Source organism: Bufo bufo, chromosome 5, assembly GCF_905171765.1.
Source record: "Bufo bufo chromosome 5, aBufBuf1.1, whole genome shotgun sequence".
Taxonomy (NCBI): Eukaryota; Metazoa; Chordata; class Amphibia; order Anura; family Bufonidae; genus Bufo; species Bufo bufo.
This window is the reverse complement of record NC_053393.1, coordinates 563,702,459-563,718,434: the sequence shown is the minus strand read 5'-3', so window position 1 is coordinate 563,718,434 and position 15,976 is coordinate 563,702,459. Positions and strand designations below refer to the sequence as shown.

At 47.2% G+C, this 15,976-nt stretch overlaps 1 protein-coding gene across 1 annotated transcript in view; it reads right to left on the bottom strand.

Moving 5' to 3' along the window:
* Positions 1-11,732: 11,732 nt before the first annotated feature.
* The window catches only part of LOC121002663 (SCO-spondin-like), a 190,236-nt gene continuing 185,992 nt past the window's right edge, over positions 11,733-15,976 (bottom strand). Inside the window, 2 exon segments of the mRNA XM_040434096.1 lie at positions 11,733-12,304; positions 13,359-13,509. Of these exon segments, the coding sequence (XP_040290030.1) occupies positions 12,282-12,304; positions 13,359-13,509 (174 nt within the window). The 3' untranslated portion in view covers positions 11,733-12,281.

The following is a 15,976-nucleotide window of genomic DNA, read 5'->3' as shown; positions in this document are numbered from 1 at the left end:
ATTTACTGAGGAGATCAAGGGTGGGGGATATTTACTGAGGAGATGGGGGGGTGGGACTCATCTCATGGACAGGACTCATCTCACTTTCAGGACTTATCTCAGGGACAGGACTCATCTCAGGGACAGGACTCTTTTCATGGACAGGACTCATCTCAGGGACAGGACTCATCTCACATACAGGACTCATCTCAGGGATAGGACTCATCTCACGTACAGGACTAATCTCATGGACAGGACTCATCTCACGTACAGGACTCATCTCACGTACAGGACTCATCTCATGGACAGGACTCATCTCACGTACAGGACTCATCTCGGGGACAGGACTCTTCTCATGGACAGGACTCATCTCAGGGACAGGACTCATCTCAGGGACAGGACTCATCTCAGGGACAGGACTCATCTCAGGGACAGGACTTTTCTCATGGACAGGACTCATCTCAGGGACAGGACTCTTCTCATGGACAGGACTCATCTCAGGGACAGGACTCATCTCATGGACAGGAATCATCTCACGTACAGGACTCATCTCAGGGACAGGACTCTTCTCAGGGACAGGACTCATGTCAGGGACAGGACTCATCTCACATACAGGACTCATCTCAGGGATAGGACTCATCTCACGTACAGGACTAATCTCATGGACAGGACTCATCTCACGTACAGGACTCATCTCATGGACAGGACTCATCTCACGTACAGGACTCATCTCGGGGACAGGACTCTTCTCATGGACAGGACTCATCTCAGGGACAGGACTCATCTCAGGGACAGGACTAATCTCAGGTACAGGACTCATCTCAGGGACAGGACTTTTCTCATGGACAGGACTCATCTCAGGGACAGGACTCTTCTCATGGACAGGACTCATCTCAGGGACAGGACTCATCTCATGGACAGGAATCATCTCACGTACAGGACTCATCTCAGGGACAGGACTCTTCTCAGGGACAGGACTCTTCTCAGGGACAGGACTCTTCTCAGGGACAGGACTCATGTCAGGGACAGGACTCTTCTCAGGGACAGGACTCTTCTCAGGGACAGGACTCATCTCATGGACAGGACTCATCTCAGGGACAGGACTCTTCTCAGGGACAGGACTCATCTCACGTACAGGACTCATCTCGGGGACAGGACTCTTCTCATGGACAGGACTCATCTCAGGGACAGGACTCATCTCAGGGACAGGACTAATCTCAGGTACAGGACTCATCTCAGGGACAGGACTTTTCTCATGGACAGGACTCATCTCAGGGACAGGACTCTTCTCATGGACAGGACTCATCTCAGGGACAGGACTCATCTCATGGACAGGAATCATCTCACGTACAGGACTCATCTCAGGGACAGGACTCTTCTCAGGGACAGGACTCTTCTCAGGGACAGGACTCTTCTCAGGGACAGGACTCATGTCAGGGACAGGACTCTTCTCAGGGACAGGACTCTTCTCAGGGACAGGACTCATCTCATGGACAGGACTCATCTCAGGGACAGGACTCTTCTCAGGGACAGGACTCTTCTCAGGGACAGGACTCATGTCAGGGACAGGACTCTTCTCAGGGACAGGACTCATCTCATGGACAGGACTCATCTCAGGGACAGGACTCTTCTCAGGGACAGGACTCTTCTCAGGGACAGGACTCTTCTCAGGGACAGGACTCATCTCATGGACAGGACTCATCTCAGGGACAGGACTCTTCTCAGGGACAGGACTCATCTCATGGACAGGACTCATCTCACGTACAGGACTCATCTCAGGGACAGGACTCTTCTCAGGGACAGGACTCATCTCACGGACAGGACTCATCTCACGTACAGGTCTCATCTCATGGACAGGACTCTTATCATGGACAGGACACTTCTCATGGACAGGACACTTTTCAGGGACAGCACTCTTCTCAGGGACAGGACTCTTCTCAGGGACAGGACTCTTCTCAGGGACAGGACTCTTCTCATGGACAGGACTCATCTCAGGGACAGAACTCTTCTCAGGGACAGGACTCATCTCAGGGACAGGACTCTTCTCAGGGACAGGACTCTTCTCAGGGACAGGACTCTTCTCAGGGACAGGACTCTTCTCAGGGACAGGACTCATCTCAGGTTAATTTGCATATGTATCTAATCGTTTTTTTTTACACAATAAAAGCACACAGAGCTATGGGGACTGGGTATTGTGGATGTGCTAGCGGCCATCTAGCAACCCATGTCCTCAGCTCTATACACAAAATCCCGGTGACAGGTTCCCTTTAATAAAACATAGGTGGCAATATCTTTCCAGGACCTGTAGTTTAACTTTTTGGTGTTTATTTTGGCCCACTTTTTAATAGGTTTTGTGTCCCGACGCCCTATATTAATGTGCCCATCCTCTCTCTAGACCTCCACATATTGATGCCCCTGTGCTCCTCCCTGTAGACTGATGTGCTCCCTATATTAATGTGCCCATCCTCTGTCTAGACCTCCACATATTGATGCCCCCGTGCTCCTCCCTGTAGACTGATGTGCCCCCTATATTAATGTGCCCGTCCTCTCTCTAGACCTCCACATATTGATGCCCCCGTGCTCCTCCCTGTAGACTGATGTGCCCCCTATATTAATGTGCCCGTCCTCTCTCTAGACCTCCACATATTGATGCCCCTGAGCTCCTCCCTGTAGACTGATGTGCCCCCTATATTAATGTGCCCGTCCTCTCTCTAGACCTCCACATATTGATGCCGCCGTGCTCCTCCCTGTAGACTGATGTGCTCCCTATATTAATGTGCCCATCCTCTCTCTAGACCTCCACATATTGATGCCGCCGTGCTCCTCCCTGTAGACTGATGTGCTCCCTATATTAATGTGCCCATCCTCTCTCTAGACCTCCACATATTGATGCCCCTGAGCTCCTCCCTGTAGACTGATGTGCCCCCTATATTAATGTGCCCATCCTCTCTCTAGACCTCCACATATTGATGCCGCCGTGCTCCTCCCTGTAGACTGATGTGCTCCCTATATTAATGTGCCCATCCTCTCTCTAGACCTCCACATATTGATGCCCCTGAGCTCCTCCCTGTAGACTGATGTGCCTCCTATATTAATGTGCCGTCCTCTCTCTAGACCTCCACATATTGATGCCCCCGTGCTCCTCCCTGTAGACTGATGTGCCCCCTATATTAATGTGCCCATCCTCTCTCTAGACCTCCACATATTGATGCCGCCGTGCTCCTCCCTGTAGACTGATGTGCCCCCTATATTAATGTGCCCGTCCTCTCTCTAGACCTCCACATATTGATGCCCCTGAGCTCCTCCATGTAGACTGATGTGCCCCCTATATTAATGTGCCCATCCTCTCTCTAGACCTCCACATATTGATGCCCCCGTGCTCCTCCCTGTAGACTGATGTGTTCCCTATATTAATGTGCCCATCCTCTCTCTAGACCTCCACATATTGATGCCCCCGAGCTCCTCCCTGTAGACTGATGTGCCCCCTATATTAATGTGCCCATCCTCTCTCTAGACCTCCACATATTGATGCCCCTGAGCTCCTCCCTGTAGACTGATGTGCCCCCTATATTAATGTGCCCGTCCTCTCTCTAGACCTCCACGTATTGATGCCCCCGTGCTCCTCCCTGTAGACTGATGTGTTCCCTATATTAATGTGCCCATCCTCTCTCTAGACCTCCACATATTGATGCCCCTGAGCTCCTCCCTGTAGACTGATGTGCCCCCTATATTAATGTGCCCATCCTCTCTCTAGACCTCCACATATTGATGCCCCCGTGCTCCTCCCTGTAGACTGATGTGCCCCCTATATTAATGTGCCCGTCCTCTCTCTAGACCTCCACATATTGATGCCCCTGAGCTCCTCCCTGTAGACTGATGTGCCCCCTATATTAATGTGCCCATCCTCTCTCTAGACCTCCACATATTGATGCCCCCGAGCTCCTCCCTGTAGACTGATGTGCCCCCTATATTAATGTGCCCATCCTCTCTCTAGACCTCCACATATTGATGCCCCCGAGCTCCTCCCTGTAGACTGATGTGCTCCCTATATTAATGTGCCCATCCTCTCTCTAGACCTCCACATATTGATGCCCCCGTGCTCCTCCCTGTAGACTGATGTGCCCCCTATAATAATGTGCCCATCCTCTCTCTAGACCTCCACATATTGATGCCCCCGAGCTCCTCCCTGTAGACTGATGTGCCCCCTATATTAATGTGCCCATCCTCTCTCTAGACCTCCACATATTGATGCCCCTGAGCTCCTCCCTGTAGACTGATGTGCTTCCTATATTAATGTGCCCATCCTCTCTCTAGACCTCCACATATTGATGCCCCCGAGCTCCTCCCTGTAGACTGATGTGCCCCCTATATTAATGTGCCCGTCCTCTCTCTAGACCTCCACATATTGATGCCCCTGAGCTCCTCCCTGTAGACTGATGTGCTTCCTATATTAATGTGCCCATCCTCTCTCTAGACCTCCACATATTGATGCCCCCGAGCTCCTCCCTGTAGACTGATGTGCCCCCTATATTAATGTAGAAACATAGAAACATAGAAACATAGAATGTGTCGGCAGATAAGAACCATTTGGCCCATCTAGTCTGCCCAATATACTGAATACTATGGATAGCCCCCGGCCCTATCTTATATGAAGGATGGCCTTATGCCTATCCCATGCATGCTTAAACCCCTTCACTGTATTTGCAGCTACCACTTCTGCAGGAAGGCTATTCCATGCATCCACTACTCTCTCAGTAAAGTAATACTTCCTTATATTACTTTTAAACCTTTGCCCCTCTAATTTAAAACTGTGTCCTCTTGTGGTAGTTTTTCTTCTTTTAAATATGCTCTCTTCCTTTACCGAGTTGATTCCCTTTATGTATTTAAAAGTTTCTATCATATCCCCTCTGTCTCTTCTTTCTTCCAAGCTATACATATTAAGGTCCTTTAACCTTTCCTGGTAAGTTTTATCCTGCAATCCATGTACTAGTTTAGTAGCTCTTCTCTGAACTCTCTCTAGAGTATCTATATCCTTCTGGAGATATGGCCTCCAGTACTGCGCACAATACTCCAAGTGAGGTCTCACCAGTGTTCTGTACAGCGGCATAAGCACTTCACTCTTTCTACTGCTTATACCTCTCCCTATACATCCAAGCATTCTGCTGGCATTTCGTGCTGCTCTATTACATTGTCTTCCCACCTTTAAGTCTTCTGAAATAATTACTCCTAAATCCCTTTCCTCAGATACTGAGGTCAGGACTGTGTCAAATATTCTATATTCTGCCCTTGGGTTTTTACGCCCCAGGTGCATTATCTTGCACTTATCCACATTAAATTTCAGTTTCCAGAGTTCTGACCATTCTTCTAGTTTTCCTAAATCCTTTTCCATTTGGCGTTTCCCTCCAGGAACATCAACCCTGTTACATATCTTTGTGTCATCAGCAAAAAGACAAACCTTACCAGCGAGGCCTTTTGCAATATCACTTATGAAGATATTAAACAAAATCGGTCCCAGTACAGATCCCTGTGGAACCCCACTGGTAACATGACCTTGTTTTGAATGTTCTCCATTGACTACAACCCTCTGTTGTCTGTCACTCAGCCACTGCCTAATCCACTCAACAATATGGGAGTCCATGCTCAATGACTGCAGTTTATTGATAAGTCTTCTATGTGGGACAGTGTCAAAAGCCTTACTAAAATCTAGATATGCGATGTCTACTGCACCTCCACCGTCTATTATTTTATTCACCCAGTCAAAAAAATCTTTAAGATTTGTTTGACATGATCTCCCTGAAGTAAACCCATGTTGTTTTTCATCTTGCAATCCATGGGATTTTAGATGTTCCACAATCCTATCCTTTAATAGGGTTTCCATTAATTTGCCTACTATTGATGTCAGACTCACTGGTCTATAGTTGCTCGATTCCTCCCTACTACCTTTCTTGTGAATGGGCACGACATTTGCCAATTTCCAATCTTCCGGGACGACTCCTGTTACTAATGATTGGTTAAATAAATCTGTTAACGGTTTTGCCAGCTCACCACTAAGCTCTTTTAATAATTTTGGGTGTATCTCATCAGGCCCCTGTGACTTATCTGTCTTCACCTTAGACAGCAAACTTAGAACATCTTCCTCTGTAAAGATACATGCATCAAACGATTTAATAGTCATTCTTTCTAGTGGAGGTCCTTCTCCTTTTTCTTTTGTAAAAACTGAACAGAAGTATTCATTAAGGCAGTCGGCTAGCCCTTTATTCTCTTCTACATACCTTCCGTCCTTTGTTTTTAATTTAGTTATTCCTTGTTTTAATTTCCTTTTTTCATTTATATATCTGAAGAATGTCTTATCCCCTTTTTTAATAGACTGAGCTAGTTTTTCTTCTGCCTGCGCTTTAGAAGTTCTTATAACTTGCTTGGCCTCTCTCTGCCTAATCTTGTAGATTTCCTTATCTTCATTGCTCTGGTTTTTTTTATAATTACAAAATGCTAGCTTTTTATTTTTAATGATTTGGGCCACTTCTGCTGAGTACCACATTGGTCTCCTCCTTTTTTTGCTTTTACTGACAAGTCTAATGCAATTTTCTGTTGCCTTCAATAATGCACCTTTTAAGTAGTCCCATTTCTCCTGGACTCCATGTAATCCGTTCCAGTCTGATAAGGACTCATTTATGACTAATTTCATTTTTGAAAAGTCTGTTTTTCTAAAATCTAAAACTTTTGTTTTTGTGTGGTGGGACTCTTTCACAGTTCTTATATTAAACCACACTGACTGGTGATCACTAGATCCCAAGGTTTCGCCTACAATGACATCATATACCGAATCCCCGTTTGTGAATACCAAATCCAAAATGGCCTCCCTCCGGGTTGGCTCCTCAACCACTTGTTGTAGAGATAACCCCAGTAGGGAATTTAGAATATCTGTACTCCTGGTAGAACTTGCTATTTTGGTTTTCCAGTTTATATCTGGAAGATTGAAATCTCCCATAATGATAACTTCTCCTTTCATTGTCATTTTAGCTATTTCTTCAACTAGTAGATCATCTAGTTCTTTAACTTGACCAGGTGGTCTATATATCACACCTACACGAGTTACTGCATGGTTAGCAAACTGCAACGTAACCCAAACTGACTCTATGTTGGCCTCACCAACTTGTATTAGGTTAGATTTAATGCTATCTTTCACATACAGGGCCACTCCTCCTCCTTTCTTGCCTTCTCTGTCTCTTCTGTATAAAGAGTACCCTGGTATGGTTATGTCCCAGTCATTTCTTTCATTAAACCATGTCTCCGTAACAGCCACTAAATCTACATTCTCAGATGCCATTATTGACCCAAGTTCATTGATTTTTTTACCTAAACTGCGAGCATTTGTAGACAGGACTCTGAGCTTATCATTTCTTAACCTCAGTGCTTCTGGCCTGATCTGGCATTGTTTCGGGGGGCAATTGGACTCTTTTATTTTCACTCTTTTGCCCCCCCTTCCTAGTTTAAATACTCTTTCGCAAATTCTTGGAGTTGTTCACTAAGTACATTTGTTCCTTTGAGAGAAAGATGCAAACCATCTTTTTTGTACAGTTCCTTTCTATTCCAAGTAGAGCTATCATGAGAAACAAAGCCAAATCCTTGCTCTTGACACCATTTACCAAGCCATATGTTGAACTCCTTTATGCGCCTCTGCCTATCATTCTGAACATTATGCACAGGCAGAACTTCAGAAAATGAAATGGTGGATGCAAAATCCTGTACGTCATTACCCTATATTAATGTGCCCATCCTCTCTCTAGACCTCCACATATTGATGCCCCTGAGCTCCTCCCTGTAGACTGATGTGCTTCCTATATTAATGTGCCCATCCTCTCTCTAGACCTCCACATATTGATGCCCCTGAGCTCCTCCCTGTAGACTGATGTGCCCCCTATATTAATGTGCCCATCCTCTCTCTAGACCTCCACATATTGATGCCCCCGAGCTCCTCCCTGTAGACTGATGTGCCCCCTATATTAATGTGCCCATCCTCTCTCTAGACCTCCACATATTGATGCCCCCGAGCTCCTCCCTGTAGACTGATGTGCCCCCTATATTAATGTGCCCATCCTCTCTCTAGACCTCCACATATTGATGCCCCCGTGCTCCTCCCTGTAGACTGATGTGCTTCCTATATTAATGTGCCCATCCTCTCTCTAGACCTCCACATATTGATGCCCCCGAGCTCCTCCCTGTAGACTGATGTGCCCCCTATATTAATGTGCCCGTCCTCTCTCTAGACCTCCACATATTGATGCCCCTGAGCTCCTCCCTGTAGACTGATGTGCTTCCTATATTAATGTGCCCATCCTCTCTCTAGACCTCCACATATTGATGCCCCCGAGCTCCTCCCTGTAGACTGATGTGCCCCCTATATTAATGTGCCCATCCTCTCTCTAGACCTCCACATATTGATGCCCCCGAGCTCCTCCCTGTAGACTGATGTGCCCCCTATATTAATGTGCCCATCCTCTCTCTAGACCTCCACATATTGATGCCCCTGAGCTCCTCCCTGTAGACTGATGTGCTTCCTATATTAATGTGCCCATCCTCTCTCTAGACCTCCACATATTGATGCCCCTGAGCTCCTCCCTGTAGACTGATGTGCCCCCTATATTAATGTGCCCGTCCTCTCTCTAGACCTCCATATTGATGCCCCCGAGCTCCTCCCTGTAGACTGATGTGCTCCCTATATTAATGTGCCCATCCTCTCTCTAGACCTCCACATATTGATGCCCCCGAGCTCCTCCCCGTAGACTGATGTGTCCCCTATATTAATGTGCCCATCCTCTCTCTAGACCTCCACATATTGATGCCCCCGAGCTCCTCCCTGTAGACTGATGTGTTCCCTATATTAATGTGCCCGTCCTCTCTCTAGACCTCCACATATTGATGCCCCCGTGCTCCTCCCTGTAGACTGATGTGTTCCCTATATTAATGTGCCCATCCTCTCTCTAGACCTCCACATATTGATGCCCCCGTGCTCCTCCCTGTAGACTGATGTGTTCCCTATATTAATGTGCCCGTCCTCTCTCTAGACCTCCACATATTGATGCCCCCGAGCTCCTCCCTGTAGACTGATGTGCCCCATATATTAATGTGCCCGTCCTCTCTCTAGACCTCCACATATTGATGCCCCGGAGCTCCTCCCTGTAGACTGATGTGCTCCCTATATTAATGTGCCCGTCCTCTCTCTAGACCTCCACATATTGATGCCGCCGTGCTCCTCCCTGTAGACTGATGTGCCCCCTATATTAATGTGCCCGTCCTCTCTCTAGACCTCCACATATTGATGCCCCTGAGCTCCTCCCTGTAGACTGATGTGCTCCCTATCTTAATGTGCCCATCCTCTCTCTAGACCTCCACATATTGATGCCCCCGAGCTCCTCCCTGTAGACTGATGTGCCCCCTATATTAATGTCCCCATCCTCTCTCTAGACCTCCACATATTGATGCCCCCGAGCTCCTCCCTGTAGACTGATGTGTCCCCTATATTAATGTGCCCATCCTCTCTCTAGACCTCCACATATTGATGCCCCTGAGCTCCTCCCCGTAGACTGATGTGTCCCCTATATTAATGTGCCCATCCTCTCTCTAGACCTCCACATATTGATGCCCCTGAGCTCCTCCCTGTAGACTGATGTGCTCCCTATATTAATGTGCCCGTCCTCTCTCTAGACCTCCACATATTGATGCCGCCGTGCTCCTCCCTGTAGACTGATGTGCCCCCTATATTAATGTGCTCGTCCTCTCTCTAGACCTCCACATATTGATGCCCCCGTGCTCCTCCCTGTAGACTGATGTGTCCCCTATATTAATGTGCCCGTCCTCTCTCTAGACCTCCACATATTGATGCCCCCGTGCTCCTCCCTGTAGACTGATGTGCCCCCTATATTAATGTGCCCATCCTCTCTCTAGACCTCCACATATTGATGCCCCCGAGCTCCTCCCTGTAGACTGATGTGCCCCCTATATTTCTATTGTTTGTCCATCCTCTCTCTAGACCTCCACGTATTGATGCCCCCGAGCTCCTCCCTGTAGACTGATGTGCCCCCTATATTAATGTGCCCATCCTCTCTCTAGACCTCCACATATTGATGCCCCCGAGCTCCTCCCTGTAGACTGATGTGCCCCCTATATTAATGTGCCCATCCTCTCTCTAGACCTCCACATATTGTTGCCCCCGAGCTCCTCCCTGTAGACTGATGTGCCCCCTATATTAATGTGCCCATCCTCTCTCTAGACCTCCACATATTTATGCCCCCGAGCTCCTCCCTGTAGACTGATGTGCCCCCTATATTAATGTGCCCATCCTCTCTCTAGACCTCCACATATTGATGCCCCCGAGCTCCTCCCTGTAGACTGATGTGCCCCCTATATTAATGTGCCCATCCTCTCTCTAGACCTCCACATATTGATGCCCCCGAGCTCCTCCCTGTAGACTGATGTGCTTCCTATATTAATGTGCCCGTCCTCTCTCTAGACCTCCACATATTGATGCCCCCGAGCTCCTCCCTGTAGACTGATGTGCCCCCTATATTAATGTGCCCGTCCTCTCTCTAGACCGCCACATATTGATGCCCCCGTGCTCCTCCCTGTAGACTGATGTGCCCCCTATATTAATGTGCCCGTCCTCTCTTGACCTCCACATATTGATGCCCCCGAGCTCCTCCCTGTAGACTGATGTGCCCCCTATATTAATGTGCCCATCCTCTCTCTAGACCTCCACATATTGATGCCCCCGAGCTCCTCCCTGTAGACTGATGTGCCCCCTATATTAATGTGCCCATCCTCTGTCTAGACCTCCACATATTGATGCCCCCGAGCTCCTCCCTGTAGACTGATGTGCCCCCTATATTAATGTGCCCATCCTCTGTCTAGACCTCCACATATTGATGCCCCCGTGCTCCTCCCTGTAGACTGATGTGCCCCCTATATTTCTATTGTTTGTCCATCCTCTGTGTTGGACCCTCCTCCTTTTTTCTATGACATTTTGCCTCTTATGGTTTGGCTGATCCATACACATGATTATCACTGCAGACTAGAATTTTTTCTTTTTGAACTCTCAGGATGCCGATATCGTCTCCTTTACATATCACATAATGTTCCCCTGATGAACCAATTATACCGGAATATTGGGGCAACGCGTCGGAACAAATCTACATTAAAGGAAGCTAATTCTTCATCTTCAGGGCTTTACAGGTGAAAGTGAGGGTTTAGCCACCGGTAAGTGGGGTCTCTCCTTTCAGGGCAGGTGCTCCGCTTTTTAGCAGGGGTAGCCCTGTCGCTAATCCTCATTGTCTACCTGATGTCATCAAACTGTAAGTTATTCCGGTAATTGACCTCTTTATCTTTGGATCATTATACCATCGGACACGTGTATGTAATTTGTTAGAAGCAGCACTAATTTATCTTTTATTTCATATATTGTTTTCTTCTTGAATTTACTTCTATATTTATTAGTAAGTTAAAGTAAAGTTTTAGGAAAAAATTTTCTAGTCCGCAGAGATACATTTTTGATACTCTTCTCATGATATCTATGGTTTTCAGTGATATGTGATCCATACACATGATTATGAGAATCCCCCAATCTCCTGACCAACTATTTCACTGGAGGTGAAATCTAGGAATTAGGCCTTCAGGTGGGGAAAAAAAAAACTGAAGCAAAGATCCAAAGCGTGTTGCAAAAAAGTGTTTATTACAATTATATACATTCAGGGCGCCAGCGAGACTTTATTGTCACCAGATAGCAAAACATCTAAGGTAGAACCAGGCACCAGGGGTCAGCGTGGGAGGATCATAGATGGAGGGATCAGAGGTGGAGGGATCAGCGGGGAAGGATCAGAGATGGAGGGATCAGCGGGGGAGGATCATAGGTGGAGGGATCAGAGGGGAAGGATCAGAGGTGGAGGGATCAGAGGTGGAGGGATCAGCGGGGAAGGATCAGAGGTGGAGGGATCAGTGGGGAGGATCAGAGGTGAAGGGATCAGCGGGAAAGGATCAGTGGGGAGGGATCAGCCGGGGAGGATCATAGATGGAGGGATCAGAGGTGGAGGGATCAGCGGGGAAGGATCAGAGGTGGAGGGATCAGAGGTGGAGGGATCAGCGGGGAAGGATCAGAGGTGGAGGGATCAGCGGGGGAGGATCATAGATGGAGGGATCAGAGGGGGACGGATCAGAGGTGGAGGGATCAGTGGGGAGGATCAGAGGTGGAGGGATCAGCGGGGAGGATCAGAGGTGGAGGGATCAGTGGAGATGGTTAAGAGGTGGAGGGATCAGCGTTTGGAGAAGTCTCCACCTGCAATAACAAAATCAGGCTATTAATCATGGAAGCGGGACCATAAGTGAGAAAACAGGGAGGCGGAGCTTATACAAGCTCTGCTAAAAATAATTACCAATCTAATACAATAAAAAATTATGGTAACGATATTAACCAGAATGATGACGATATAAAAGTGGATGCCAGATAAGAACAGATAACAGTGGCTGATACCAGATAACAGTGGCTGATACCAGATAACAGTGGCTGATACCAGAAAACAGTGGATTATATTAGAAAGCAGTGGCTGATACCAGATAACAATGGCTGATAACAGATAACAGTGGATTATATCAGAAAACAGTGGCTGATACCAGATAGCAGTGGCTGATATCAGATAACAGTGGCTGATACCAGAAAACAGTGGCTGATGCCAGATAACAGTGGCTGATACCAGAAAACAGTGGCTGAATACCAGATAGCAGTGGCTGATACCAGTGGCTGATACCAGATAGCAGTGGCTTATACCAGATAGCAGTGGCTGATACCAGATAGCAGTGGCTGATACCAGATAACAGTGGCTGATACCAGAAAACAGTGGCTGATACCAGATAGCAGTGGCTTATACCAGATAGCAGTGGCTGATACCAGATAACAGTGGCTGATACCAGATAACAGTGGCTGATACCAGATAGCAGTGGCTGATACCAGATAGCAGTGGCTGATACCAGATAACAGTGGCTGATACCAGATAGCAGTGGCTGATACCAGATAGCAGTGGCTGATACCAGTGGCTGATACCAGATAGCAGTGGCTGATACCAGATAACAGTGGCTGATACCAGTGGCTGATACCAGATAGCAGTGGCTGATACCAGATAGCAGTGGCTGATACCAGATAACAGTGGCTGATACCAGATAACAGTGGCTGATATCGGATAGCAGTGGCTGATACCAGATAGCAGTGGCTGATACCTCCGCTCCTCATATGTGTGGCGCTATAATGATAAATTATAATCGAGAGACCCTCGGCCGATGTCTCCTCCTCCCTCGGCCACATGATGGCAGAAGAAGTCCTCATTGTTGGTACTCACCCTGACAGGCGGTGCACTCACAGCTGTGAATCACTGGGAGAACCACCGGCTCCTCCTGGCCGTCCTCACACTGGAGGTTCAGGATCTTTACTGGACTCTCGGGGTCCAGTCTATAGCTGCAGCAGTCACACACCGTCTGGAGATACGGCTCCTGCAGAGATAATGAGGCCCGGTAATAATAGCATTATTTGCACCATATTCTCCAACACCACCCAAGGAAGGTGGTGCAGCGACTAAAGAGTGATCCCCAACCAGCCCTTTATTATACTGTCTGTAATCCCTGACAACCCTCTATTATACTGCCTGTAATCCCCGACAACCCTCTATTATACTGCCTGTAATCCCTGACAACCCTCTGTTATACTGCCTGTAATCCCTGAGAGCCCTCTATTATACTGCCTGTAATCCCTGACAACCCTCTGTTATACTGCCTGTAATCCCGTAGAGCCCTCTGTTATACTGCCTGTAATCCCGTAGAGCCCTCTGTTATACTGCCTGTAATCCCTGACCTTCTCTCTATTATTCTGCCTGTAATTATTCTGCCTGTAATCCCTGACCTTCTCTCCCAACCTTCTCTCTATTATCCTTCCTGTAATCCCGACCTTCTCTCTATTATCCTGCCTGTAGTCCCTGACCTTCTCTCTATTATTCTGCCTGTAGTCCCTGACCTTCTCTCTATTATTCTGCCTGTAGTCCCTGACCTTCTCTCTATTATTCTTCCTGTAGTCCCTGACCTTCTCTCTATTATTCTGCCTGTAGTCCATGACCTTCTCTCTATTATTCTGCCTGTATCCATGACCTTCTCTCTATTATTCTGCCTGTAGTTCATGACCTTCTCTCTATTATACTGCCTGTAATCCCGTAGAGCCCTCTGTTATACTGCCTGTAATCCCGTAGAGCCCTCTGTTATACTGCCTGTAATCCCTGACCTTCTCTCTATTATTCTGCCTGTAATCCCTGACCTTCTCTCTATTATCCTGCCTGTAGTCCCTGACCTTCTCTCTATTATTCTGCCTATAGTCCATGACCTTCTCTCTATTATTCTGCCTGTATCCATGACCTTCTCTCTATTATTCTGCCTGTAGTCCATGACCTTCTCTCTATTATTCTGCCTGTAGTCCCTGACCTTCTCTCTATTATTCTGCCTTTAGTCCATGAGCTCTCTATTATTCTGCCTGTAGTTCATGACCTCTCTATTATTCTGCCTGCAGTCCCTGACCTCCTCTCTATTATTCTGTCTATAGTTTATGACCTCTCTCTTATTCTGCCTGTAATCCCTGACCTCTTCTCTATTATCCTGCCTGTAGTCCCTGACCTTCTCTCTATTATTCTGCCTGTAGTCACTGACCTTCTATTATTCTGCCTGTAGTCCCTGACCGTCTCTCTATTATTCTGCCTGTAATCCCCAACCTTCTCTCTATTATCCTGCCTGTAGTCCCTGACCTTCTCTCTATTATTCTACCTGTAATGCCTGACCTCAACTCTATTATCCTTCCTGTAATCCCTGACCTTCTCTCTATTATTCTGCCTGTAGTCCCTGACCGTCTCTCTATTATTCTGCCTGTAATCCCCGACCTTCTCTCTATTATCCTGCCTGTAGTCCCTGACCTTCTCTCTATTATTCTACTTGTAATCCCTGACCTCAACTCTATTATCCTTCCTGTAATCCCTGACCTTCTCTCTATTATTCTGCCTGTAGTCCGACCTTCTCTCTATTATTCTGCCTGTAGTCCCTGACCTTCTCTTTATTATTCTGCCTGTAGTCCCTGACCTTATCTCTATTATTCTTCCTGTAGTCCATGACCTTCTGTCTATTTTTCTGCCTGTAGTCCCTGACCTCTCTATTATTCTGCCTGTAGTCCATGACCTTCTCTCTATTATTCTGCCTGTAATTATTCTGCCTGTAATCCCCGACCTTCTCTCCCAACCTTCTCTCTATTATCCTTCCTGTAATCCCGACCTTCTCTCTATTATCCTGCCTGTAGTCCCTGACCTTCTCTCTATTATTCTGCCTGTAGTCCCTGACCTTCTCTCTATTATTCTGCCTGTAGTCCCTGACCTTCTCTCTATTATTCTTCCTGTAGTCCCTGACCTTCTCTCTATTATTCTGCCTGTAGTCCATCACATTCTCTCTATTATTCTGCCTGTAGTCCATGACCTTCTCTCTATTATCCTGCCTGTAGTCCCTGATCTTCTCTCTATTATTCTGCCTGTAGTCCATGACATTCTCTCTATTATTCTGCCTGTAGTCCATGACCTTCTCTCTATTATCCTTCCTGTAATCCCTGACCTTCTCTCTATTATCCTGCCTGTAGTCCCTGACCTTCTCTCTATTATTCTGCCTGTAGTCCATGACCTTCTCGCTATTATCCTTCCTGTAGTCCATGACCTTCTCGCTATTATCCTTCCTGTAGTCCCTGACCTTCTCTCTATAATCCTGCCTGTAGTCCCTGACCTTCTCTCTATTATTCTGTCTGTAGTCCCTGACCTTCTCTCTATTATTTTGCCTGTAGTCCACGACCTCTCTATTATCCTGCCTGTAGTCCCTGACCTCTATTATTCTGCCTGTAGTCCCTGTCCTTCTCTCTATTATCCTGCCTGTAGTCCCTGACCTTCTC